This window comes from Aotus nancymaae, unplaced genomic scaffold, assembly GCF_030222135.1.
Source record: "Aotus nancymaae isolate 86718 unplaced genomic scaffold, 86718_ANA_hifiasm-v0.15.2.pri h1tg000057l, whole genome shotgun sequence".
NCBI classification, from domain to species: domain Eukaryota; kingdom Metazoa; phylum Chordata; class Mammalia; order Primates; family Aotidae; genus Aotus; species Aotus nancymaae.
The window spans coordinates 70,444,969-70,471,311 of record NW_026988471.1 but is presented as its reverse complement, the minus strand read 5'-3'; the positions used below and the strand labels follow the sequence as shown (position 1 = coordinate 70,471,311).

The 26,343-nt window shown below is 40.3% G+C and overlaps 2 protein-coding genes across 6 annotated transcripts in view; one reads left to right on the top strand and one right to left on the bottom strand.

Moving 5' to 3' along the window:
- Positions 1 to 7: 7 nt before the first annotated feature.
- Positions 8 to 19,311, bottom strand: MPHOSPH10 (M-phase phosphoprotein 10). The gene is made up of 11 exons (XM_012475657.2): positions 18,885 to 19,311; positions 16,523 to 17,219; positions 15,732 to 15,886; positions 15,001 to 15,172; positions 10,728 to 10,869; positions 9,496 to 9,563; positions 8,010 to 8,147; positions 5,121 to 5,231; positions 2,011 to 2,118; positions 665 to 895; positions 8 to 243 (listed from the first exon to the last, which is right to left on the bottom strand). Exons 1-11 carry the CDS (start codon positions 18,971 to 18,973, stop codon positions 94 to 96), a joined length of 2,061 nt encoding a protein of 686 aa, XP_012331080.1. The 5' UTR covers positions 18,974 to 19,311; the 3' UTR covers positions 8 to 93.
- The window catches only part of MCEE (methylmalonyl-CoA epimerase), a 23,555-nt gene continuing 16,356 nt past the window's right edge, over positions 19,145 to 26,343 (top strand). Inside the window, exons 1-2 of one of the 5 annotated variants that reach the window (XM_064364221.1) lie at positions 19,145 to 19,468; positions 22,972 to 23,147. In XM_064364221.1, coding sequence (XP_064220291.1) covers positions 19,429 to 19,468; positions 22,972 to 23,147 — 216 coding nt within the window. In that variant the 5' untranslated portion in view covers positions 19,145 to 19,428. Of the gene's footprint in view, positions 19,469 to 19,524; positions 19,907 to 22,971; positions 23,310 to 26,343 lie in introns of those variants that run through there. The other 4 variants (XM_012475660.2, XM_064364220.1, XM_012475658.2 and 1 more) reach the window with 4 other exon arrangements.

Here is a 26,343-nt window from a genome sequence, read left to right as displayed (position 1 = left end):
TGCAAAGAAAGGTTCTCAAGAACTTTATTATAAAACAGAACAATGGCACAATATAAGCTTACACATTAATATTTACATTATATTCAAAATATATTACAGCTTTAATTTATGAACAGAAATATCCTGTCTTTTCTTCTTTTTCTTTTCTGTTTTCTTTGCATCATTGATTTGCATTTTTACTTGATCTTGTAATTTAGAAAAGAATGCTTGAGAGGACTTTAAGGCTTTGTCTTTACCTTCATCCTGCAATTAAAAATAACACATGCTTATGCTGTAAAATGTACTTATAAGTGAAAACAGCCAAAAATATAATAGTACATCATCATTAAAACAATGTATACAACTACAAATATGAAAAAGGACTGGAATTACAGAAAACTAAATCAGTTAGCATAGAGGTATTCTATACTGTTACAATGTTCTTATAATCTAAGGGAGAAAGGAGTGAAAGAAAAGCTGCTGCCAGGACCCAGGTTATTGTGAGGACCCTACATGAAAAACTGCAGAACATTTAAGGTTGTGATTCCAGGTGGTCAGTATCATGCATCTCCATCTAGGAAGTGGGCTGGCAGCTGGCTCAGACATTCCAGTCACCCAGAGGCCTTTGCTATCCACTTCCCCCAGCAAAGGCCCCCTTGAGCGGTTTTCTTTCCCTTGTCCTTACCTTTATGAAGGAAGCTTTACCAGTTTTGGTCAGCTGTTTTAACTTCTCCGAAGCTACTGCTTTGCTGTATTTCCCTGCTTGATCTAGATTGCTCTTTTCAAGCAGTTTTCTCCGCTTCTCCTTCTCCTTTATTTTCATACGCTTTTGAGATTTCTTTTTCCTCCGCTCTCGTTTCTTGTCTGTAGCTGTTTTTTCAGCAGCTGTTTTTACATCTCCAGCTTTATTTTTCTCCTATTAAAAAATAACCACCAACATATTTGTTAACCAAGTTTAACAACTAGGAAACTGGAACGGAAGAAACTGCATGGTAGCCAGCAAGTGGGCTGTGCGTCTGTGGCCAAATGCACGAAGATGCAGAGCAATCTCCACTTGCATTCCAGTAAGTGTTGGTAACTCAGCTGTTTAAAACCTGAAATGCGTTCTATGACAGCACAGACTCTTACAGTGACGGTTCAGTTCCCGAAGTAATTGACAAAGGCAACATGGAAAGTTGGGTTCTCAAGCTAACAGCACAAAAGAAGCAAGCCCTCCACAGCATTTAGATTCCAATGGGCTTCAGGGACACGCCAGAGACAGCCTCAGCTCTGAGCTGCTAATAACAGCAACTGAACTGAGGACAGAGGGCCCAGAGATCAAGGAACAGAGGAAGGGAAGGGAAACATCTCTCCAGTGAGGATCAGTTTTCCCTCTTTTCTCCTCAGCTGCCAGCCTATCCTGCCAGGGCTGTCACCGGCACTGAGGTGGCAGAGGCTCCAACAGAAGGGGTGAGTGTAGGTGTAGTACATCAAGTGAGGAGGGAAAAAGAAGGCTCTGCCGCTAAGCCAGCCAGAAAGATGAGCACCTGACAGAAATATCATTATTACTGTGTAAGGCACGAGCATCAATGTTCACATGGCAGGAATTGCTGCATTTGATTTATCCAACCTCTTCTGATAACCAGATGCTCCATTCTAGATCCAGATCCCATTACAAATTAGCATCATATGAATAAAATAAGGGGAAAATGCTGATATTAAACTATTGCTAGTATATACGCAATGCAAACAATTTGTTTGAAACTTACCATCACTGCCAGTATTCAGACCAGATTATAACAAGATATTGATATTAGCTATTTCATAACTGCTTTTATAGTAACCCTCAAACCTGTGCCTCATAATAAAGCCAGAATATAGGAGACTGGTATTTGAATATTATAACATTACTAGTTTGCTTATACTTAGAAACTACTGAGATACATTGATTAAAAACTGCAAATGCAGGGCAAATGACATTAAATAAATAGAGTCTGGCTATAATCAACTAACTTGTAACAGAAATTTAAGGTTTCAACACTGGCTTCTTACCTTGATCTCCTCTGGGGCCAGGAGAGCTGCATCACTAACACTCACTGGGGCTACTTCCTCCATGGTTATGGCTGGCAGATTTGACACAACTTTAATCTCTGGTACAGGCTAGAAAAGAGATAATACATTCAATAGGAAGCCAGAAAGGACTCTTGTGAACTGTGAACCTATTAACTTAAAGTATAATATATAAAATACTTTATGAAGATTATCTTTTTTTCACTTGCTTAAAAGTCAGCACACCTAAGGGAGATAATTTAAAATGTTAGATATGGTGACAGCCAAAGTCCTAAGCTGACTGGCATGACAGCAGTGCTGAAGGGTGGCACAAGCTGCTTCAGGATCCCAGAGACCTGGGTATTTTAGGGTTTTCTGTCTGAAAACCGTTCCAACAGCAGGTATTTCTACATTTTTACATAACATTTCTGCCATCTTCAAACATCAGTTCTTCTATCTCTTCCTCAACTACTCCTATCTACCATGCATGTGGACATTCTCAAACAACTATAATGCTTTTTGGTAAGATTTACTGATTTCTATTAATATTATCTGACTTTGCTTACAGAAAAAAAAGCTAGCTCTAAGAAGTGTACAGGAAAAGATGCAAAGAAAGATGTTTATGAGAACAAGAGTCAAATATAGACTGCTGATAAATTTCCTCACCTTTCAACTACTGAAAACATCTCTATAAACATAAATATGAAATAATACTGAACTATTTTGAAAAACTAAATAGTATCAAAATAAATCAAAACTATCAATTACAAAAAGGGGAAAGCAGTGTTAATTGAAGGACCATCTGCTTCAGTTTTTTTGTCTTTTTTTGAAAGAACTACCCAAGAAATGCAGCCATTAAAACAGATTTCATACTGATCCTGTGATTAAAATGGTACTATATACTGCAGTTACATTAGCATTCTTTCTTCCTCATCACTGTACTGTCCAAGGAGTTATCTGCTCAAGGAAACTTCACAAAGAATAAAAACAAGCCATAAACACAATAGGATCCTGGATTCTAAGTGAGAGAAAAATGAGTGTGAAAGAAATAATTTCTTCCACTGGACCGACCACTATTCAACTGTTATTAAGAACACTGTGTTCCATTCAGGCATTTTAAGAGAAATATGGAGAAAAAGAAGACAGTGCAAAAAGTTACAAAAGGCCAGGCACAGTGGCTCATGCCTGTAATCCCAGAACTTTGGGAGGCCGAGGTGGGCGGATCACTTCAGATCAGAGTTTGAGACCAGCCTGGCCAACATGGTGAAACTCCATCTCTACTAAAAATGCAAAAAAATTAGCCGGATGTGGTGGCAGTGAGCCAAGATTGTGCCACTGCACTCCAGCCTGGGCAATAGAGTGAGACTCATTTCCAAAAAAAAAAAAAAAAAAAAAGCCACATAAAATGATGGCTGTGATTGATAAATGGAGTCTACAAAGATTGCATGTGAAATACCAACTTGAACATGAAAAACGTAATATCAAGGGGAACCTACACTAGCAATTCTAGATTACTTATGGGAAAAAAGAAAAACTTTTCATTTGGGGCACACAGACACAAATACATTCACTTCTCCTTTACTTCTCAATATTCCAAGGAATGTCTAAGGGGTTCCCTGCGTTAGATCCTGCTAGTGTGAGGAACACAGTGGAACAGTAGATACATTTTGTGCTGCCTAAGACAAGTAGAGTGCAATAAACTAGCCAATGACTGCGAATGTGCGATGTAGCTATGAGGAAAAGGAGCCGAGTGGTGAGACATGCAGCAAGGTGGGAAGGGGCAGTCTACCCTAGGTAAGGAGCCAAGGAACATCTGCAAGGAGGGGAAGGCATCTAGCCTGGGCAATAAAAAGGAGCCAGCCATGCCAGAAAGGAAGTGCAGACTATAGGGCCGGGGAAGAGCACAGCAAGAAGGTGCAAGGGACTTGGCGTTCTGAAGGAATCGGAAGATTAGCGGGGCTTGGGGTAGCAAGCTAAGGGAGACCAAAGGGGTGGGAAGAGCCAGATAACACAGGTAAAGCCCAGAAGGGGCCCATGTTCTTCACATCAGTAAGACCTGATGGACAAGAGGAGTTGAAAACTTCCATTCATCTCTTCACCTGTTTATTTTACACAGCCCATAGTAGGGACCTTGGGAATCTAAAGATGGCTCCTGCCATCAAGAACTTGCTTGCGTGTAATTACAACTAGATTAAAAACATACATATACACAAAACTAAACAAAAAACAGGTAATAAAAGCTTCCTGTCTAAGAAGATAAAATATTTGCATAGGAAAATATCACTTAGCCATCAACTAATAGAAAGGATCTTGGAGATGAGCTCTTCTGTATGGATGAAACATAAAGCGATTGCCCGTATACAAAGCTAGTTAGGAGCAGAACTTAACTCAGGTTCTGACTTCTAGACTAGTCCTTAATTCATGACATTCCATTTCAGACAACAACACAGGCACCAAAGGGCAACAGGTGAGCAAGTGCCACAGGATGGCACAAGCATGTTTTATGGGTTCACAGAAGCTAGTGAGTAGGAGATGAGGCTCCAAGGAGTAGACAGGTATTGAGCAAAGTCTGGGTTACAGTCAAACAGACAGCGGAAGGGCATTTGAGAGGGTTGGGCCTAGTGAGAGAACATCATGCAGCGGAGAGAACATGGGCCCAGAGTTAGTTCTCAACCTCCTGCCTCCTAAACATTGGTTTTCTCACCTGCAAAATGGATACTATAGTACCTGCCTCAGTGTTGTGTGCATTAAGTATTAATGTATGTAAAGAACCTAATATGACACATAGCAGATACTCCGTGAATGCTGGGTATAAATATCCATTTGTCTCCAAACCCATTATACAATGAAAATGCAACAGAAGACTCAGAGGGAGGAGAAGGGAGGAGTCCCTGTGGCTATGGCTGAGGGTCTGGCAGGGGCTGACTGAAGATCTGGGTAGAGCCAGAACTGTCATGGGACCAGAAGTGAGCCTTCCTCATGGAGACCCTGCCTGGAATTTACAGGAGGCTACTGCAGGTTTGTATCCTGAAACAATGAGCTAGTCTCACAAAGGATTAGAGCTATTAATGTCATCCTGCTCTAGCTACACATTGAACTGTTAACACACTTACCGGTTTAGGGATAAAGTGGAAGTTTGAGAGGGCATCCAATTTTAAGAAAAGGGAATCCATCATCTTCTGAATTTCTACATGCTCTGGATTTTCTTCTTCTGCTGTTTTTTGCTTAGGAAATAAGTTCAACAATGTGAAACTAAGTGGCTTGATACATATCACAGGACAAAACACTAAAGGCCAATGAGGGTATTCCCAGTTTCTCATCACCAAAGCTTCATCTACAAAGAAACACTCCAAAAGCAAAATTAAAAGTAGCAGTACTGTGTGAGTTCCAGCACCTACCAAAGAAGAGATGTGATGTGCATTTTAGGAGCTAGAGTAACCATTACCTCTAATATTCAGAAGCTAAAAATTTAATTCCCTTGGCATTTACTTCTGCCAAAAACTAAGCTACTCCTAAGATGGCTACAATTTTTTAAAAAGGAATACAGCAAGTGATTACAAGTGTTGGCAAGGATGGAGAAACTGGAACCCTTGTGCATTGTTGATGGGAATGTAAAATGATGCAGGCACAGTGGCAACAAGCTTGGCAGATCTTCAAAAAGCTACACAGAGAATTACCATCTGACCCAGCAATGCCATTCCTAGGTGTACAACCAAGAGAATTAAAAACGAATACTCAAACAAATACATGTACACGGCACTATTAACAGTCAAAAGGTGGTAAGAGCCTCAATGCCCATCAATGGATGAACAGATAAACTGTGGTACATACACACAATAGAATACTGTGCAACCATAAAAAAGAAATGAAGCACTGACAAATGCCACAGTACTGAAAACATGACGCTAAGTGAAGGAAGTAAAAAATGAAAGGCTGCATATTATATGATTCCATTTATATCAAATATCCAGAATAGGCAAATCCACAAAGATAGAATGCAGACTGGGGGTTGTTAGAGCTGGGGCAAGTGAGGAAAGGGGAGCAACTGCTTAATGCATATGGGGCTTTACTGTGGGCTGATAAAAATGTTTTAGAACTAGATAGAGCTAGTAAGTTACACTGTCCTAAATGCTCCCAATTGGTTCACTTAAGTGGTTAATTTTATGTTATGTAAATCTCACATCAATTAAAAAGAAAAAAAAAAGAAGTAGTGTTAATATAGACTTCATCAAATTATCCAAACATCCATTTGGATGGTAGGGGCTTTTTTTACCTTTTATTTACATGTAATGTGTTAAAGATTTATTCTGACAAATCGCATTGAAAAATTGACTGCAATTTTAATTCTACTGAAGAGAAAAAGTAAATTTAATGCTTCTCTCTCTGTCCCCCTTGGCCCCAAATGCTTATTCTAAATGGCTAAGAAGGCTTTTTGTTTGTTATTAAGACATGAAAAAAAAACCCCACCAGAACTTGGAAACGACAGGCTCTTTGCCTCCTGACCCTGATGACAGAGATGCAGCCAGGTCTGTTTACAATGTCCATCATCAGCACCCACCTTCCAACCATGGTCAGGCATCATCACACTATTACTGCTTCTTACTATTTTAACTTACCTCACACTTAAAAAAATCCTAAACATGTCCTTTCACCTCATTCTAGGTAACAATATCCATGAAATCAAATACATAGCAATGAATTTGCTATGTAGCATTTTCTGAGCCACATTACATACACAACTGTGAGTAAAGGCTCCTACATGTGCTGTTTACCATCATTTCACTTCTAGAATTAGCCTAGCTAATGAATATACTAGAAATCCAAGTCTATCCTCAAAAACTTCTGAACTCGCTGTTGACTTCTTAGAGAGAAATAAAACGACATTTAGAGCTGGCATAAGCTACTGCATTACATATCTAATTTTTAACTCTTGTGGTCACCAAATACTTTCTGTATTTACTGAATCTCCTCAAAGACTCAAATGAAACTGTACACATCCTCTTTCAGCTACCACCTTGGATTGCAAGGTAGGCAGGAAGAATTTTAATTCAAATCTTTTCAGTTCTTCAACTTCACCGTGGCATCAGGGAAATTTGCTGTTGCTACCTGAGGGGCATTTATTAACAAAATCTGGTAGGAATTGTAAATGGCTTTTGCAGAAGAAAAATGCCACCTGATCCCTAAGTACATATTAAACATATTCCCAATAAATCAAATGTGAAGGAAAAATTCAATTATCATATAGGCATATAATATTCCTGAAAATATGACCTTGTCCTATTACTTAACCAGAAATTTCTGGGTTTTTTTGTTTGTTTGTTTTTGTTTTTTTGAGATGGAGTCTCGCTCTGTCACTCAGGCTGGAGTGCAGTGGTGCAATCTCAGGTCTCTGAAACCACCACTTTCCTGGTTCAAGCAATTCCCCTGCCTCAGCCTCCTGAGTAGCTGGGATTACAGGTGCACACCACCGCGCCTGGCTAATTTTTTGTATTTTTTAGTAGAGACAGGGTTTCACCATGTTGGCCAGACTTGTCTCGAACTCCTGACCTCAGGCAATCCGCCCGACTCAGCCTCCCAAAGTGCTGGGATTACAGGTGTGAGCCACCACGCCCAGCCCAGAGATTTCTTTTAGTTAAGTGAAAGAAAAAACAGGCCTAAAAATCAGAAAGAATCCATAATCATGTAAAATATACCAGTAACTTCAAAATATCAATGAGAAATGGCTTTAAAGTTGTAGCACCACCATAATAATTGCTAGAAAGTTAATAATTAGTTGTAAAAGTATCAGGTGACCAAAGCCTAATTGCAAAGCAAACCCCCCAACCCCTCACATAAAGTGGGGATATTATAATCCTTCTATTCCTAACATGCTCTGTCTTATACTTAAACAAGGTAGCTGAAGAGCTCAAGATTTCTGTTTCATGATTTCAACAGTCACAAAAAGCCTACTTCTCTACTTCTGTTTCTTTAATAATAATGGTTTTGCTTACAGGCTTCCTCACCTGGTTGAGTTTGATGTACTCCTGTTCATAAATTTCAGCAAGGCTCAATTTACTCTTCTCATGGTCTAAGGTTAAACGCTTTTTATATTCATATGCATCCTCTTTAGGTTTTTCTTTACGTACTACATCATCCCAAGCCTGAAACATAAAGGGCAGGTAGAACAAAGTTAACAAAACCTACAATTTATTTCTAGGTTCACTTAAGCATCTTCCTCTCGAATATTTATTATAATAAATATTATCAATATATTAATAAATTGTTAATGTATTAATAATTATGATAAATATCATTGTTATAATAAATATTTATTATTCCAGAGTAAGCAAATTGTAGCAAAAAGAAAATTTTCAGCTTCTGAAAAAACTATTCAAATCACAAAAAATAAGCACTAGGAAAGCAAAGAAGGCATCCTTTTCTGTTTTTGGTTTAAAATGAGTCTTCCTACTTGGTTACCAACTTTAATTCCACATTTCCCTATCACAGTTTGTTTAAAAGTCAAGCTTTTAGTTTAACATGTTTCATTTCAAATTTTAAGATATTCTGCACATGATACTCACCCTTCAAATCCTTTCTATTTTAGACACAGAAGTATAGGCAAGCATTATACACATTATAAAGCCATCTCTTATTGTACATCCCATATATCAAAGTTTTATTCTAAGTTTACAAAATCAGATCAATTCTTCAACAAAAACCACTAGGTTTTTAACATTTGAAAAACATACACCATTGAGAAATGGTTTTAAAATTGTAGTACTACCACAATGCTAGGGTTTGAATGTCCTCTCCAAAACTCATGTTGAAACTTAATCCCTGACATGGCAATACTGAGATGTGGGGCCTTCTAGGACATGACCAGATCACCAGGGCTCTGCCCTCATGAATGGCAGTCATATTCATGTATTGATGGGCTATCATCAGGTGGGGGGAATGGTGGCTTTTAAGAAGAGCAACAGACACCTGAGCCAGCATTTTAGCATGCTCAGCCCTTTCACCATGTGATGCCCTGCACCACTTCAGGACTCTGCAGAATGTCCACTGGTAAGAAGACCCCTTGAGCTTGGACTTCTTGGGCTCCATAACTGTATTCCTTTTCTTTATAAGTTACCCAGTTTCAGATATTCTGTTAAGGAAATAGAAAAAAGACTAAGACAAATATACTGAGTGATTTGCCACACCAGATACTGTGCCTAAGCCAAGGGTCCTGGGTACAATCACCAGAGGTCAGCCACCAGCTTCATCAAGTACCATCCAAAAGGTCAGCAAGACTCACAAGAAAGGATAATGGCTTCTGGCTTCTCTCAGGCACAATATTCATTTTTCCTAGGTACTACTAAAGAGCAGCACCTCACACAACAAAAGCTGCCTGGGTAGCCTAGATGTAAGGCTTGTGAACATTAACTTAAAAAGCAACACTCCTACTCTCACATTATTTCTAAACATTTCAGTGACATTTCAATTAAGTTAAATTTAATTCTTACTGACCTGATCTCTTATCCTCTGTTTAATGATATCTTCCAGTTGAAGGGTGGTTTCCTCTGTAATCACAGGTGCTAAAAGAAATACAGTATTTATTCATTAGGCAGATATCCACTAGACTGCTGATTCTCACATTGCAGTCCTTGGACCCACAGCATCAGCAACACATGGGAACTTGTTAGAAATGCAAATTCCCATCCCCACACCTCCTGAATCAGAAAGTGGGGAAGAGGGACAGCTATCTGTGCTTTAATAAGCCTGGTGATGCTCCCTGAAGTTTGAAAATCACAAAACTAGAATACATATGGTAGTAAGTACTAATATTTTATCCAAGGTACCTAGAGACTCTTCCCCTCTTTTCCATTCTCTCTTCCATTGAATAAAATAAAAACTCATTTTGACTTAGTGGGAACAAGAAAAAAAGCAATGAGATGACCACAGTTTCAGATCGGAGTTTAAAATTTAATCAGTGGACCATGACAGGATGCAAGCCTTCTACACAGATTATTACTACAAGAAAGTTGATTATAAACTATACATTAGGTATCATTAGTGTATGGATGTTAAATTTTGGGGGTGTATTAATGGTATTGTGATTATATAGGAGAATGTCCTAGTTCTTAGAAGATATCTGCAAAAGTACTTAAAAATGAAGTGCCATGAGATCGGCAACTTACTTAAAAAAAGGGCACATGTAAAATCTGACATACGCCAGGGAGAGAAAGCAAATACGACAAAATGGTAACTGGTGAATAAAGTTGAATAGCATACAGATGTTCACTGTAGTATTTTTCAACTTTTCTGTGTTTACAAGTTGTTTTTTTCTTTTTTGACAGAGTCTCGCTCTGTCGCTCAAGCTGGAATACAGTGGTGTGATCTTGGCTCACTGCAACCTCCCCTTTCTGGGTTCAAGCGATTCTCTTGCCTCAACCTCCCATGTAGCTGGGATTACAGGCACCTGCCATCATACCAGCTAATTTTTGTATTTTTAGTAGAAACAGGGTTTTGCTACGTTGGCCAGGCTGGTCTCAAACTCCTGACCTCAGGTGATCCATCTGCCTCGGCCTCCCAAAGTGCTCAGCCTCCCAAAGATTACAGGTGTGAGCCACCGTGCCCAGCCATTTTAAGTTTTTAAAATAAAAAGCTGAGGGAGAAGAAACATCACTCCAAATCTTTGTATGAAATAGAACCATAGAAAAAGCACAGAAGTGAACATTTTGCAGAAGAGAGCACTGTACCCATCCGGACAGCATGGTCAAAGTGCAGGGTCTCCTCCAGGAGGCTGTTCTCTGGCCTCTTCTGTGCTGTCACTTCCCCCTGGAGCTGCCAAGGCTTTTTTTCTAACAACTCTTTTTCTAAAGATGCAATTTTTTCATTCATCTAAGAAAGAGACAAAATAATTAGTATACATTTAGAAAATAAAATTACACTTATATTTGTATAAAAGCAAAAACTACTTTAAAAAGTAGGAAAGCAAAAACAAAAACGAAAAGTCGGAAAGCAAGAAATGTACTGTTCTACAATTCTGTTCTGTTCCTGCCATCTTTTGATTCTGTCAATGACTTCCTATTCCGTTGCCTATGGTGGGGTGAGCTGCAAATAATTTTTTTCTTCATTGATTTAAAATGCCATGTTTATAATATACCAAACTTCCCCAGAAGGATTTGGGTTTATTTCTGGGCTTTATTCAAGTGATCTATCTATTCACAAGCCACTACCAATTTTGATTATTAGAGCATCCTAAAGTTAATTAATTTTTTGATTAAAATATTAGTATCTCATGGAGTCTGACCCTTCTGACTCCAAACTCAAATTCTTATTGTCTCTAACCTCTTTTTTTGTTTTTTTGAGGCAGAGTCTCACTCTGTCACTCAGGCTGGAGTGCAGTGGTGCAATCTTGGCTCCATCTCCCGAGCAATTCTCCTGCCTCAGCCTTCCAAGTAGCTGGGATTATAGGCATGTGCCACCATGCCTGGCTAATTTTTGTACTTTTTAGTAGAGGTAGGGTTTCATCATGTTTACGAAGCTGGTCTCGAACTCCTGACCTCAGGTAACCGGCCCATCTTGGCTTCCCAGAGTGTTGGGTTTATAGGCATGAGCCACCGCACCCAGTCATCATCTCTAACTTCTAAAAGACAACAATTATTACTTCAGTGTATAAAATGCCAGCCTTTTCAGCTACCTTACAGAATTCTCTTATTTTCCTAATATCAATTCAGTTTTCCCCATTGGGTTTCCTCTCCAAATACTAATGAGTTCATTTCTCACTCCTAATAAAATATAAATACATCTACAGTATTCTTTTTTTTTTTTCTTGAAATAGTCTCACTCTGTTGCCTAGGCTGAAGAGAAGTTGCATGATCTCAGCTCACTGCAATCTCCACCTCCCAGGCTCAAGCAATCCTCTCACTTCAGATTGTCAAGTAGCTGGGACCGCAGGCATGTGCAACCACACCTGGCTAATTTCTGTATTTTTTTTTTTTAAAAGACGGGGTTTCACCATGTTGGTCAGGCTGGTCTTGAACTCCCAACCTCAGGTGATCTGCCCACCTTGGCCTCCAAAGTGCTTGGATTACAGGCATGAGCCACCACACCCAGCCCATTTCTGTATTTTTTGTAGAGTCTTTAGCATGTTGCCCAGGCTAGTCTCGAACTCCTGATCTTAAGCAATCCTCCTGCCTGGGTCTCCCAAAGAGCTAAAATCACAGGCATGAGCCACTGCACTCGGCTGTTTTCCTAATCTCTTATCTTTTGTAGTTGTACTGGCTTATGCTTCTAAAAGAATGTTAAGACATTTTGTCTTACTCCTGATCTTTTTTTATTTTTTTGAGATGGAGTCTCGCTCTGTCGCCCTGGCTGGAGTGCAGTGGTGCGATCTCGGCTCACTGCAACCTCAGCATCCTGGGTTCAAGTGATTCTCCTGCCTCAGCCTCCTGAGTAGCTGGGACTACAGGTATGTGTCACCATGCCCAGCTAATTTTTTTGTATTTTTAGTAGAGATGGGGTTTCACCATGTTAGCCAGGATGGTCTCAATCTCCTGATCTCGCTCCTGACACTGCGCCCAGCCCTATTCCTGATCTTAAAGGAATGTTTCTAGAATTTCACCAATCATGCATGATGGCAGCTTTTGGCTAGATGTATTTCTATTTCACTAGGGTGAAAAAAAATTAGAAATGAATATTGAATTTCTGACATATATGGAGGCGACCATATGTTTTTTCTCCTTAACGTCATAATCAGGAATCATACTAGATTTTCTAATACTGATTCAAGTGAATAAGGTTCATGCAGTCGTGTGGCATAATATTTCCACTGTGCTATAGGATTTTTGCATCACTATTCATGAATGAGACTCTGTGTGTGTGTTTGTTTTAATACTACCCTTGTCAGGTTTGGGTTTTCATGTTCTAACAGTTTCAAAAAAAAAGTTTCAAACTTCTACTTTATTCTTTATATGTGGAAACGGATATAAATCGATTTATTGAAACTTAACTTGAAGGTCTGATTTAATTTCATAGTAAAACCAAATCTTTCTTTCTTTTTTGTGGGGAGAAGGTGGGAAGAGTGGGGTAGAAGGACACTAACTCGATACACTATATAATGGTGCTTTTTTTTCCTTCAGAATTTCTCTATCTTCTGGGGACAATCTGATAATCACGCATTTAATTCAGATTCTCAGATTTTAAAAACAATTCTTTTAACAGTCTTGGTATCTTTTATTATTTGCCTATTCTCTCTTTTTTTTGAGACAGTCTCTAGCTCTGTTGCCCAGGCTGGAGTGTTGTGGTGCAATCATAGCTCACTGCAGCCTTGAACTCCTAGACTCAAGAGATCCTCCCCCATCAGCCTCTCAAGTAGCAAAGACTATAGGCGCACACTACCATGCCCAGCTAACTTTTAAAATTTTTAGTGGAGATGGGCTTTCAGCCTGTTGCCCAGGTTGATCTCAAACTCCTGGGCTCAAACAATCCTTGCTCCTCAGCCTCCCAAAGTGCAGGTGTGAGCCTCTGTGCCTGGCCCTATTCTCACTTTGTGATAAAAATTTTAAGGTAAATAAATGATGGAGCCAAATTATTAGAGCCAGATTATATCTACAAAAATTAAATGAAATTTCACTTGTCTGAAATCATGACATAAACAATTTTTACCAACTTTGGAAGATATGTTTGTGATGGCATTAATTAAAATTCCAGCTACTTGGCACTCACAAAAATCTGTGGAGCTCCTCAAAGACAGAGGTGGTGTTGGCCAGGCACAGCGGCTCACACCTATAATGCCACCACTTTGGGAGGCCAAGGTGGGTGGATAACCTGAGGTCAGGAGTTTGAGACCAGTCTGGCCAACGTGGTGAAACCCTGTCTCTAATAAAAATACAAAAAAAATTAGCTAGGCGTGGTGGCAGGCACCTGTAATCCCAGCTATTCGGGAGGCTGAGGCAGGAGAATTGCTTGAACCTGGGAGGTGGAGGTTACAGTGAGCTGAGATGGCACCACTGCACTCCAGCCTGGGTGATGAGAGCAAAACTGCATCTCAAATAAAAAAAGACATACACGGTGTCCTCCAGAGCAGTCAAATAGTTACGAGGCTCAAAGGACAGCTTTATCAGGAAAGACATGCTATACATATAAAGACATTAAAGACAGAGAAAAAAACAACTATTTTTTAAAATTTTATTTTTAAGACACAGTCTCACTCTGTGCCCAGGCTGAAGTCCAGTGGCACAATCTCAGCTCACTGCAACCTCTGCCTCCTGGGTTTAATAGATTCTCCTGCCTCAGCCTCCTGAGTAGCCGGGATTACAGGTGCCTGCCACCACAGCAAGCTAATCTTTTTATTTTTTTTTTCTGGTAGAACGAGGTTTCACCATATTGGCCAGGCTGGTCTTGAACTCCTGACCTCAAGTGATCCGCCTGCCTCAGCCTCCCCAAGCATTGACATTACAGGCATGAGCCACCGTGCCCAGCAGAAACAACTATTTTACTCACAAGCCCCAAATACTGAAAGGTATAGGCTGGGAAATGCAGGCACTGCCTTTTGCAGATCAGATGCTTTCCTTATGGCATCTCTATACAGTTCACTTTAGAGAGTAGCAAGAAGATTTTTGTTTGTTTGTCTGTTTGAAGACAAAGTTTTGCTCTGCCGCCCAGGCTGGAGAGCAGTGATGCAATCATAGCTCACTGCAGCATCAACCTCCTAGACTCAAGTGATCTTCCCACCTCAGCCACCGGAGTAGCTGGACTACAGGCACATACCACCATTCCCAGCTAATTTTTGTATATTTGGTAGAGACAAATGTTGTCCAGGCTGGTTCTGAACTCCTAAGCTCAAGTGATCCTCCTGCTTCGGACTACCAAAGTGTTAGGATTACGGCATGAGCCACTGCACCTGGCCAAGATATTTGTTTTCAAAGGATGGTTAACAGAACAAGAAAAATAGAGAAGATATGTCAGTAGTCTGTGAGTTCCACAACCATGTTAAACATATTAAAAAATCCTTAAATTTCTAATTACCTTTTCCTGTCTTTTTTCAAAAGAGGATTTAACTTCATCAGAATTTTTCTTTCCATTTAAAACACCTGTATCTTCAGTTTTCTCGTCATCTGGCAAAGCAAAGGTCACTCTTTTTAAGCTTTCTTTATGTTGTTTACTGTCGTCACTTTCTTCAAGGTCATCATCTTCATCCCTACAATACCAAAACTCTCATAAAAAGAAGTATACTACTTTCCATTAGAAAAACAGAAGGAAAAAAAAAGATAAAAAGAAAAAAAGAAAAACAGAAGGAAACAAATTTTCCCTTAATAAAGGTCTTCTTTTATATGCCTAATGGAACCAAATATTCAGAACTTCCGAAATCATTCAGTTATTAAGGAACAAAAGATACTATTTAGGTAAAATGCTATGTAAGAAACAGAACAAAAAACAGCCAGGATATAGAAAATAAATTATTCATCAATCTATATACAAATTTCTTATCTCACAAAAATAACAGGATTTTATTTGCACAAAATCAAATCAAAGTTCCCGGTAAGAAAGGTTTGATTGCTACTACCAGTGATATTTTTCTTCATTAAGTGATCTCTAATGTCCCTTTACATATAGCGACTTTTCTCTGGCTATCTTAAGAATAACTAGTATTACTGAATCTAACTTCTTAAGACAAACACATCTGACAACTACGAGTGCACACATACATGATTGGGCAATTCCAGCTCACAATGTAAAGAATGGTTCAAAATACTCACGTTTCCGAAATACTTAGTTCTGTTGCTTCTTCAGCAATTTCATCATCTTCTTTCTTTGAATCTAGCTCATCATCATGAACACTTGTTATGTCTTCATCACTTTCAACTGGATCAAAAAAGTCTTTGTATTTCAGATTTCTGGAACTTTTACCTGACTAAAATGAAAAGATTTTTTAAACTATTAATTAGGGATAGAAAAATACATTCACACACGTGGTAGGCGCAGTGGCTCACGCCTGTGATCCCAGCACTTTGGGAAGCTGAGGCAGGTGAATCACAAGGTCAGGAGTTTGAGACCAGCTTGGTCAACATGGTGAAACTCGGTCTCTACTAAAAATAAAAAATAAAAAAATAGCTGGGTGTAGTGGCGGGTGCCTGTAATCCCAGCTACTCAGGAGGCTGAGGCAGGAGAATCACTTGAACCCAGGAGGGTTGCAGTGAGCTGAGACTGCGCCACTGTACTCCAGCCTGGGCGACAGAGTGACACTGTCTCAAAAAACAAAAAACTACATGCATATATATTTGTATGTATATATTACTTTCTGTCTTAATAACACTATAAACTAACAACTAATAATTTAAAGTTATTAGGTGAAACTAGCAATAACACTACCACAAAACTATAAGAACTGGAACATAAAGTGAATGGAAGTACAGATTCATTTACAACTGATAAGACAGAGCACAATATTTCTTATCTCTAAATCTTCTAACTACAATTAAATCTCCCCTAGAATAGAACAGAAGCTAATTTTAGGAGGAAGGTGCTCTCTCCTTTCTCAAAACTTTACCTTAAGTTTTTTACTTCCAAACAGTACGCCTTCATCTTCATCAGAATCAATATCTTCAAAAAAATCAATATCTTCCTCCTCATCATCATTATCATCTTTTCCTTCCTCCTCTTCTTTTTCTATGTTTTCTAAATAGGCCTCCATTTCAGAGAGTTTGAAGAATTTATCATCTACTATGGACTTTTCTCTTGGTTTTCCATGCCCTTTGTTTTGCACCATGCTCTGCTGATGTTTTGCATCATGCTCCAATTTGCTGATATCAAAGTCAAGGTCAGAATCCTCATCACTGAAAACTGGGCTTTTCCTCAGATCAAATTTGCTTGAGTTTTTAGCTCTCTCACCCACTTCAGGATCATCACCATCCATGTCTGACACTTCCTCCTCCTCTAAGTCTTCTAGGTCCTCCTGATCATCAGCCTCTATCTCTGAACCATCCTCTTCACATTCCTGTTCTTCACTCTCGGGGAGAAGACTGATGTCTTCATCATTAATTGTTTCACTAACTGCATTCTGGAAGTATTGTAAAATTGGTTCATTTTGCAATTCCAGTTGTTGCCAAATCTGCTCATCATCAAAATTTTCTATCACAAGTTTTTGTAAAGGGCTTCCATGGATCCTACCATTCTCTAATATTTTATTAAAGTCATAAAGCACTTTTGTTAAAGAAGTAAACTTTGATGCCAATACATCCTGAATCCTATTGGGAGGAATTAAGTGAGATTTAGAATTATAGGTAAAAATTTCACAGCACTCTTAATAGAGATTAAAAAACCCAACTCTTGTAAAATCAAATTAGGATGAAGTGTAAGTATAGATTCTGGCCCCAACAACATATAAGCTGATGAGCTACAATGATCTATAAAACCTGTCAACCAAGTACAGTCTATCAGCTGTACAGATTTTGGGCAGGAAAACCATTACAAATCTATTTGCTTGGAGATATATAGTGAATTAACCTTAAATTATCAATTCTGCTACATTATATACCACTCCATTCATTCATTCACTAATTCATTCAATGATCAACATTTGCTTTAGCTACAGTGGTCAAGGAAAACCTCTCTTAGATACCACATCTGAGATTAAACTTATAGATAAGGAAATAGTCTTATAAAAACTGGGAAACATGTATTCCAGGAAGAAGAAACAGCAAGAATAAATCCTCTAAGATGCAAATCCTCTACAGGTGAGCTTGAGAAACAAAAAGGTGAGCACGGCTAGAGTGTGAAGGAGGCAGAAGGTGAAGCTGGAGAGACTGATGGGAGCCAAATTATGCATGGCTCAGGAGTAAGAGTTTGCCATTTTAAAGTGTAAAGAGAAAACATGAGAAAATTTTAAGCAGAGGGATGAAATGATGATTTACACGAAGGAAGAAGAAGGGGAGGAGGAAAAGTAGAGTGATTAGAAGGTCGATGCAGCATTCCACGCAAAGGATAATGGTGATTGAAGCTGGAGTTAGAGCAGTGAGTATGCTGAGTATAGTCTGGAAGGAGAACTGACAGTATTTCTAAGATATTAGATAGAGAATAGAGAAAAATGAAGACATCAAAGTAGCAGACTAGTTTTATGTCTGAGCAACTGTAAAGCCAGAAGTGCCATTTATTGAGATAGGGAAGGCTTCCGTAGTGGAGCATGGGAAAAGGACTTCAGGGGATGGCAGAGTACAGGTGGGTAGAAACAATTCTATTAAATAGAAACAACAACTCTATTTTGGACACAGTGAATTTGAGATGCTTGACAGTACCAAAATTTTAAAAATCGTTAAAAGTTGTACAGTGCGGATATCCCAGTGGTGTGCTACTGAATTTAAACCAAGCTTAGTCTGCAGTTACTATGAGCCGGGAACTCAAGGAGAGGTTGGGGTTTGAAATATACATGAGTAATAATATTATAGATCATATTTGAAATTCTTCAACAAACTATGTGTAAAATGCTTGTGCTGGGAAGAGACATCAAAGTTCTAATTATCAAGAAGCTTAGTCGTGGTGGCGGAGAGACAAGTGACCCAGTTCATACATTCAATAAAGTATGCTCAACACTGAGTGCTTTAGGAGCATATAGTTGGAATCAACAGCTTGCGTGTAGACGGATGGGGGCGTAAGAAGCCTCAAGGGAAGCTTCTAGGCGTTAATAAGTGAGGTTAGGGTGATTTCAGTAACACTCAACTGAGATATCCATACTGTACAAATATTAACAATTTTTAAAATTTTGATAGCCTAGTAAAGTATAAACTCTGAAATTTGGGGAAAAGTTATTTACATTTCCCCTCACGTTCCCCCAGTTCCACAATTTGCCGGAGGCCGGCAACCCGCGTCTACGTGAGACCCCGGTCGCACCCAGAGCCCGGGATCCGCGCACTTACGTGAGGAAGCACTCGGGCCGACCAGTGGCTTTGCCGACTTCTGTCAGACAGCGCTCCAGGGTCCGTCGACGCCAGACCCGCGGTGCCATGGCTGACAGGAACTCCCGACACAAAGCCGCATGCAAGCGAAGTGAGCCGCCCGGAAACCGCTCCGCAAAGATGCGCCTAGCGCAACTTGGATTTCAGAGCCGAAAGTTCCGCTGTGCACAGGAGGTTCCGGACTCACCCTCGGCTGGAGCCAAAGGCGACGCGAGCGCTTTCGTTTCTGCAGGGGGGCGAGAAACAAAAATCGCCATGGTCAGCCCAGACGCCTTTGAACTCTCTCCAAACTTCGTTTTGTATTTTTCAGGAGCCCACAAAGGGTGACCAGTTCTGGCTTTAAGTTTCTGCTTTAGCTAAAGTAGGCATGTTGTAGCAGGAAAGCAGCGACCTCCGCCACGCCCCTAACCTATCTGTCCCCGCCCCCTCTGCCTCCCGCCCCGCCCTCCGCATCTCGTCTCTCTTGGTCCCCGGCGGATCGGAATGTAGCGGATTACTTTCCAAGATGGCGCGCGCGCTGAAGGCGACGGCCGCGAATTCCGTAGGTGAATACTGGGCACAGGCGAAGGTCGCCGTGGGGCTGGGCACGTGGGAACGGAGGTCAAGGGGCAGAGGAGGCCTCGGCGTGGCCAAAGCCCCGGGGACGCGTTCTACGGCGGCTACCGGCACCTAGAGGGTACCTTACAGAAACGCCTCCGCTTAGCGCGGGGGTTGCCTTATTGTGCATGAGTCCCCTTGCCATCTGGGAGCTGTTTGCCCTGGGCGCTGCACCTTCCAGCATGTGGGCGGGAGAGGCAAGGGAACTTGCCCGGCTGGTCAGGCAGGGCAGGGACAGAAGTAAATAGAAGCGGGTCGGTAGGTTATTCTACCGCGCACCAATAAAGAGACTGGGGAGAAACCAGAGAGGAGAGCAAGTCCTGAAAAAAACAGCTACTTCGGCGGAACTCCTAGCATGATCAGCTTTCTATTGGGAACACTCGAAGGTCAGTGGTGTAAAGAATACAAAAGGAGGCTGGGCGCCGTGGCTCACGCCTGTAATCACTGCACTTTGGGAGGCCGAGGCGGGCAGATCACGAAATCAGGAGTTCGAGACCGGCCTGGTCAATATGGTGAAACCCCATCTCTGCCAAAGATACAAAAAATTAGCCGGTCGTGGTGGCGCGCGCCTGTAATCCCAGCTATTCGGGAGGCAGAGGCAGGGGAATCGCTTGAACCTGGGAGGGGGAGGTTGCAGTGAGCTGACATTGCGCCATTGCACTCCAGCCTGGGTGACAGGGCAACACTCTGTCTCAAAAAAAAAATCCCAAAAGGAGTGATTTTTTTTCCATGTCCACTAATATATTTATTATCGCGTACTTAGAAAGATAAAAGCATGTGGATTTGTAAACTTCCTTGAGTTCTCTCCGCCTTCATTTTTAAAAAATATGTAGATAGAACCAGTTGTGACAGAAATAATTTCTGACTCTCACTTACTCCTCTTATTCTTTTTATTTTTTCCTCTTCCCCCTTTTATGAGAGGGCAAGCATTTACCTTAATCTGAGATTCCCTGTTAGGAAGAAGGTGCCAAGTGGTAATGCCCAGAGTTAATCCGGGACATTCAATGTAAATCCTTTTAGTAGCAGAGCCCACATTCTTAACTGTAAGGCATACCCTCTTCTTAGGTGATACACAAAATCAGAATGTAAAAATATAAAGAAATGAATATTTGGGAAAAGGCACTTTTATGTCTGTATTTTTAGAACTGCACACTTTAATGATTGACGGTTTGGGAAGAGTATGACTTCCAACAGGTCATATACATACTGCAAGAACTGAGTACAGATAAAGGTGCATGTTTGTTTTGTAACTTACATACACTTCTTGGCATAAAGAAAAAATGAAGATAGTGTATTCCAAAGATTGATTTGTTTTATTGAGATACTTGAAACTTAATGGCTCCACTTTTGTGTGTGTGTGGTTGAGTGTACGTAAAGCAAAATGTACCTTTTTTTTTTTTTTTTTGAGGCGGAGTCTCTGTCACCCAGGCTGGAGTGCAGTGGCGTGATCTTAGCTCACGGCAATTTCCACCTCTCTGGTTCAAGCCATTCTTCTGCCTCAGCCTCCCAAGTAGCTGGGATTACAGGTGCCGGCCGACACCACGTCCCGCTAATTTTTTGTATTTTTAGTAGAGACGGGATTTCACCATGTTGGCCAGGCTGGTCTCCAACTCCTGGCCTCAGGTGATCCTCCCGCCTTGGCTTCCCAAAGTGCTGGGATTATAGGCGTGACCTACCCCGCCCAGCCATAATTTGCCATTTTAGCATTGTTAAGTGTATAGTTCAGTGGCTTTAACTACACTCATTTTGTTGTACAACAGTCACCACCGTCCCTCTCCGGAACTTTTTCATCTTACCCAAACTGAAACTTTGTACCCGTTTACACAACACCTCCCCGTTCTCCTCTGACCCAGCTCTTGGCAACCACCATTTACCTTCTCTGTGAATTCTGGTTACTCATATAAAGTGGAATTACACACTATTTTTCTTTTTTGTGTCTGGCTTATTTCACTTAACATGATGTCTTCAAGGTTCATCCATATCTTAGCATGTGTCAGAATTTACTTTTTAAGACTGAATAATATTCCATTGTGTGTATATACTACAGAATGGTGGCTTACCCCTATAATCCCAGCACTTTGAGAGGCTGAAATGGGTAGATCACCTGAGGTCAGGAGTTCGAGACCAGCCTGGCCAGCGTGGCGAAATCCCATCTCTACTAAAAATACAAAATTAGCCAGATATGTGCCGGGTCCTTGTAATCCCAGCTACTTGGAAGCTGAGGCCGGAGAACTGCTTGAACCCGGGGGGTGAAGGTTGCAGTGAGCCCAGATCACACCACTTCACTCCAGCCTGGGTGAAACAGCGAGACTATTTCACCAAAAAAAAAAAAAAAAATCCACAGAACTATGCTATATTAACCTGATGGTGATGAGAATCTTTTGGACATTTTATAGACTGGGGCATAGTAGAAGACCATCTTAGGCTGAATTTTGCCCTCTACTGACTTATGATGCATCCAGTTTATGATCTTAAATAGTATCACCTTAATTTCCTTATCAAAAATTTCAGTTAAGGGGAATTTTTTGTTGTTAGCTAATGCTCTATAATACTAGATACTGTTTGAAGTGTTTTTCATTAAGACCTAACAACTTGTTTAAAATATATATTCTTTTGCTATTTCATACCTTTTAATTAAATGATATAGTTTTACAAGATTATGTTTGAACCTCATACATGTATATAGTTTTCCTTCTGGGAGGAATCTGGTTCTTAAATTCCTGTGTTTTGGGAATCAGAAAGCAGTATAATACACGAGGAAAAGACGTTGCAGCCTTCTTCAGTTATTGAGTGAAAGGAGGTTTCTTCACATTCAGAAACAGTTCTGCCTCTAATCCTTAAAAATTATAAAACAGTTTTAAAAATCTGGTCTCAGAGGAAATCCTCATAATTTAAATATCCTCTTGATCTTTGCTTGTTTTTCCCCAACAATTAGACATTTTCCTTAGTTGATAATCATTCAAGTAAATACACATTAAAAGAAAACTGTATATTTATACCTTTAATGAACTTACTACAAAATATGGGACAAAAAATTGAGTACGGGTAGAGAAAATTGCTTGTTCTCATTATGAAATATGTGTTGTTGTCACATTCAAACTTACCCCCTGTGAAATGCAGAGAATAGCAAGTAATTCTTAATATGCCACTATCCTTTAAATGTTACCAGTAAATATGAATTATTATGAAAAAATATTATTCTGTGTTTTAACTCTAACTGCAGCTCAGAATTAGGTTTTTTATTCTAGTCAGTTATTTGAATGGGCAGAGTAGAGTGAGTAATTTTGGTGTCAGTTTTTCCATTTATCTCCTGGTTTCATTTCAATAATTAAAAAGAACAGATACATAAATAGTGACTTTTGGTATGCATTATTTGTTTAGTTTTTAAAATTCAATTTAGAAATGCATTAATTCTCAAAAGAAGAATCTCAATGGCTGTTCAATTTTCTAGGGCTCTTTTCCAGACTCCATGCTCCAGTTCAAACAGTAAGAGCTTTTTCCACGTCACAGCCCTTGGATCAAGTGGCAGGTCCTGTGTGGAACCTGGGTCGACTCAATCATGTAGCCATAGCAGTGCCAGATTTGGAAAAGGCTGCAGCATTTTATAAGAATATTTTGGGGGCCCAGGTAAGTGAAGCGGTCCCTCTTCCTGAACATGGAGTATCTGTTGTTTTTGTCAACCTGGGAAATACCAAGATGGAACTGCTACATCCATTGGGAAGTGAGAGTCCAATTGCAGGTTTTCTGCAGAAAAACAAGGCTGGAGGAATGCATCATATCTGCATTGAGGTATTTTAATTATTTTAATGCTTTGTATTTTAAATCTGTCTTTTACAAAATGGCTTTTACTTTTTAAGACTACTTATGGTCACTGTCATTAGAAACTTTTGTTAGGTTCTTGATAATATTCATCCTCCTCAAAGAAGGATAATATTCATCCTCAAAGAAGAATGATAATATTCATCCTCCTCAAAGAGGGATCCTTAGATACGTTTCTTTTCCCTTTAGAAAACTCTAAAAAATAATATTGTTTTGAAGTGTGGATTCAGTGACCACTATAAGTGCCACTGAAGTTAGCCACAATGTAGAGTCTGCTGTAGAATGGATTGATCATGTGTTGTGACCTCCCATGTAACAGGAATATAGCTGTCTTCACTATCACAAGGCAATTAGGAGAAACAAATAAAAAGACTTTATAAGGTAAAGCTTTCCATGTACATGCTAAGTATTCTTTATAACTCTTTTCTCTCCTTAAAATTCTAATAACTTCTGGCTGGGTGCCGTGGCTCATGCCTGTAATCTCAGCACTTTGGGAGGCCGAGGTGGGTGGATCATGAGGTCAGGAGATAGAGACCATCGTGGCTAACATGGTGAAACCCTGTCTCTACTAGAAGTACAAAAAAAAAATTAGCTATGTGTGGTTGTACGCACCTGTAGTCCCAGCTACTCGGAAGGTTGAGGCAGGAGAATCACTTGAACCCAGAAGGCGGAGGTTGCAGTGAGCTGAGATCGTGCCACTGCACTCCAGCCTGGGTGACAGAGCGAGACTCCATCTAAAAAAAAAAAAAAAATTCTAATAACTTCATTACAAAGTCAATACATTTTCAATTACTGACTGTGATTTTTAAGATATTCTGAATTGTATCTGCCAACAATTTTCTTTTTCTTTTTTCTTTTTTTTTTCAGAGACGGGGTTTCACCATGTTGGCCAGGATGGTCTCGATCTCCTGACCTCGTGGTCTGCCCGCCTCGGCCTCCCAAAGTTCTGGGATTACAGGCGTGAGCCACCGTGCCCAGCCTCTGCCAACAATTTTTAAAGGAATGTAAAGAAATGTTAGACGAGAAAAGTCTTATTAAAGAACATTTCTATAGATGTTCCTGTTCAGATAACTGCCTTTTAGAATATTAGCAATGACAATTATGCATTAATTTAATTTGCTAGGACAATTCTTCTGATAGAAAGAATGAAGTAATTTTTACACCAAATTTCTTTTTCTTTTTTTCTTTTTAAGACAGAGTTTTACTCTTGTTGCCCAGGCTGGAGGGCAATGGTGTGATCTTGGCTCACTGCAAACTCCGCCTCCTGGGTTCAAGTGATTCTTCTGCCTCAGCCTCCCAAGTAGCTGGGATTATAGGTATGCACCACTATGCCCGGCTAATTTTGTGTTTTTAGTAGAGATGGGGTTTCACCATGTTGGTCAAGCTAGTCTTGAATTCCTGACCTCAGGTTATTCACTTACCTCAGCCTTCCAAAGTGCTGGGATTACTGGCGTGAGCTACCTCACCTGGCCTGTTAGGCCAAATTTCTAATACAGAGGAAAGGTAGTTTGATTCTAAAGTGAATTGAAGGATGTATTTAGTTCATTATTGCAAACATGTATGAGACCCTACAATGTATATCTGCCAAGTACTTGGGATTTAGCAGTGAATAAGACATAAGTTGTGTCCAGAGTGAGGAGGGGCAGAAATTTAAACAGACAAGTGCAGTATACTGTGATAAGTAGAATTGATGTATGTGATTTTGCAGTAGCACAGATGAAGCAGATTGATTGCTCCCGGCAGATTGAGTTGCTGGGAAGACCTTGCAAAACATGAGTTACAATGAATGTGAAGGAATTCCCCAGGTGAACAAAAGGAGAAAGTTATTCCAGGCAGAGGGAATTGCATGTGGAAAGGCAGAGAGTTATCATAACAACTAACACTTAGTGGCTGGGTGTGATGGCTCACACCTTGATAAGGCTTGGCTGTGTCTCCACCCATGTCTTATCTTGAATTCCCATGTGTTGTGGGAGGGACCCGGTGGGAGGTAATTGAATCATGGGGGCAGGTCTTTCCCATGCTGTTCTTGTGATAGTGAGTAAGTCTTACAAGATCTGATAGTATTATAAGAAGGAGTTTCCCTGCCCAGTCTCTCTCTTTGCCTGCCGCCATCCACCTAAGGTGTGACTTCCACCTCCTTGCCTTCTCCAGCCATGTGGAACTGTAAGTCATTAAACCTCTTTCTTTTGTAAATTGCCCAGTCTTGGGTATTCTTTATCAGCAGCATGAAAACAGACTAAGACACACCTGTAATCTTTGCAGTTTGGGAGGTCAAGGTAAGCAGATTGCTTGAGCCCAGGAGTTTGAGACCAGTCTGAGAAAGATGGCAAAACCCTGTCTCTACTAAAAATACAAAACATTAGCCAGGCGTGGTGATACGCACCTGTAGTCCCAGCTACTTGGGAGGCCGAGGTGGGAGGATCACTTGAGCCCAGGAAGTGCTGAGGTGGAGGTTGCAGTGAGCCATGATCACGCCACTGCACTCCAGCCTGGGTGACAGAGCAAGACCCTGTCTCAAAAAAAAAAAAGTAACATTTAGTGAGTCCTCTAGTAATATGTCTACAAACTAACTCAACACACATTATTTTCTTTAATTCTCATAGCTACCCTGTGGGGCCCTATTATCCCCATTTGACAGGAAAGGAAACTGAGACAGTAGTTAATTTGCCCACGGTCATATTAGTAGTAGCTAGGAAGGCTGGGGTTGAAACCCAGATTGGTTCTGATTCCAGGGTCTGCACTCTTACCCATGATGCCAGTTGCCTTCATTATATTAACCGAGTTTTAAATTTGTGGTGGGGAAGTTATAAGACCTTAAGCAGGGAACTAAAGAATGCCTAATATTAGCCTTTATTTTATTTTTAGGAGGTTACTTTTGACTGCAGGTCTTTGTCAGTGGACCTGAGGGTTTGTCTAAGCCTGACCCCACCCCCTAGGATGAGAGGCAGGACCTCTGAATCCACTCCCCTCTCTCCCACACTGCACTATCAGTATTCCATCAAGC

Excerpts from the sequence above, each read along its gene's own strand:
- MPHOSPH10 (XM_012475657.2), bottom strand. The coding sequence starts at position 18,973 with ATGGCACCGCGGGTCTGGCGTCGACGGACCCTGGAGCGCTGTCTGACA. Across the intron at positions 5,232-8,009 it reads AGTACATCAAACTCAACCAG|CAAAAAACAGCAGAAGAAGA; the intron begins GTGAGGAAGCCT and ends TTATTTCCTAAG. Across the intron at positions 244-664 it reads GTAAAGCTTCCTTCATAAAG|GATGAAGGTAAAGACAAAGC; the intron begins GTAAGGACAAGG and ends TTTTAATTGCAG.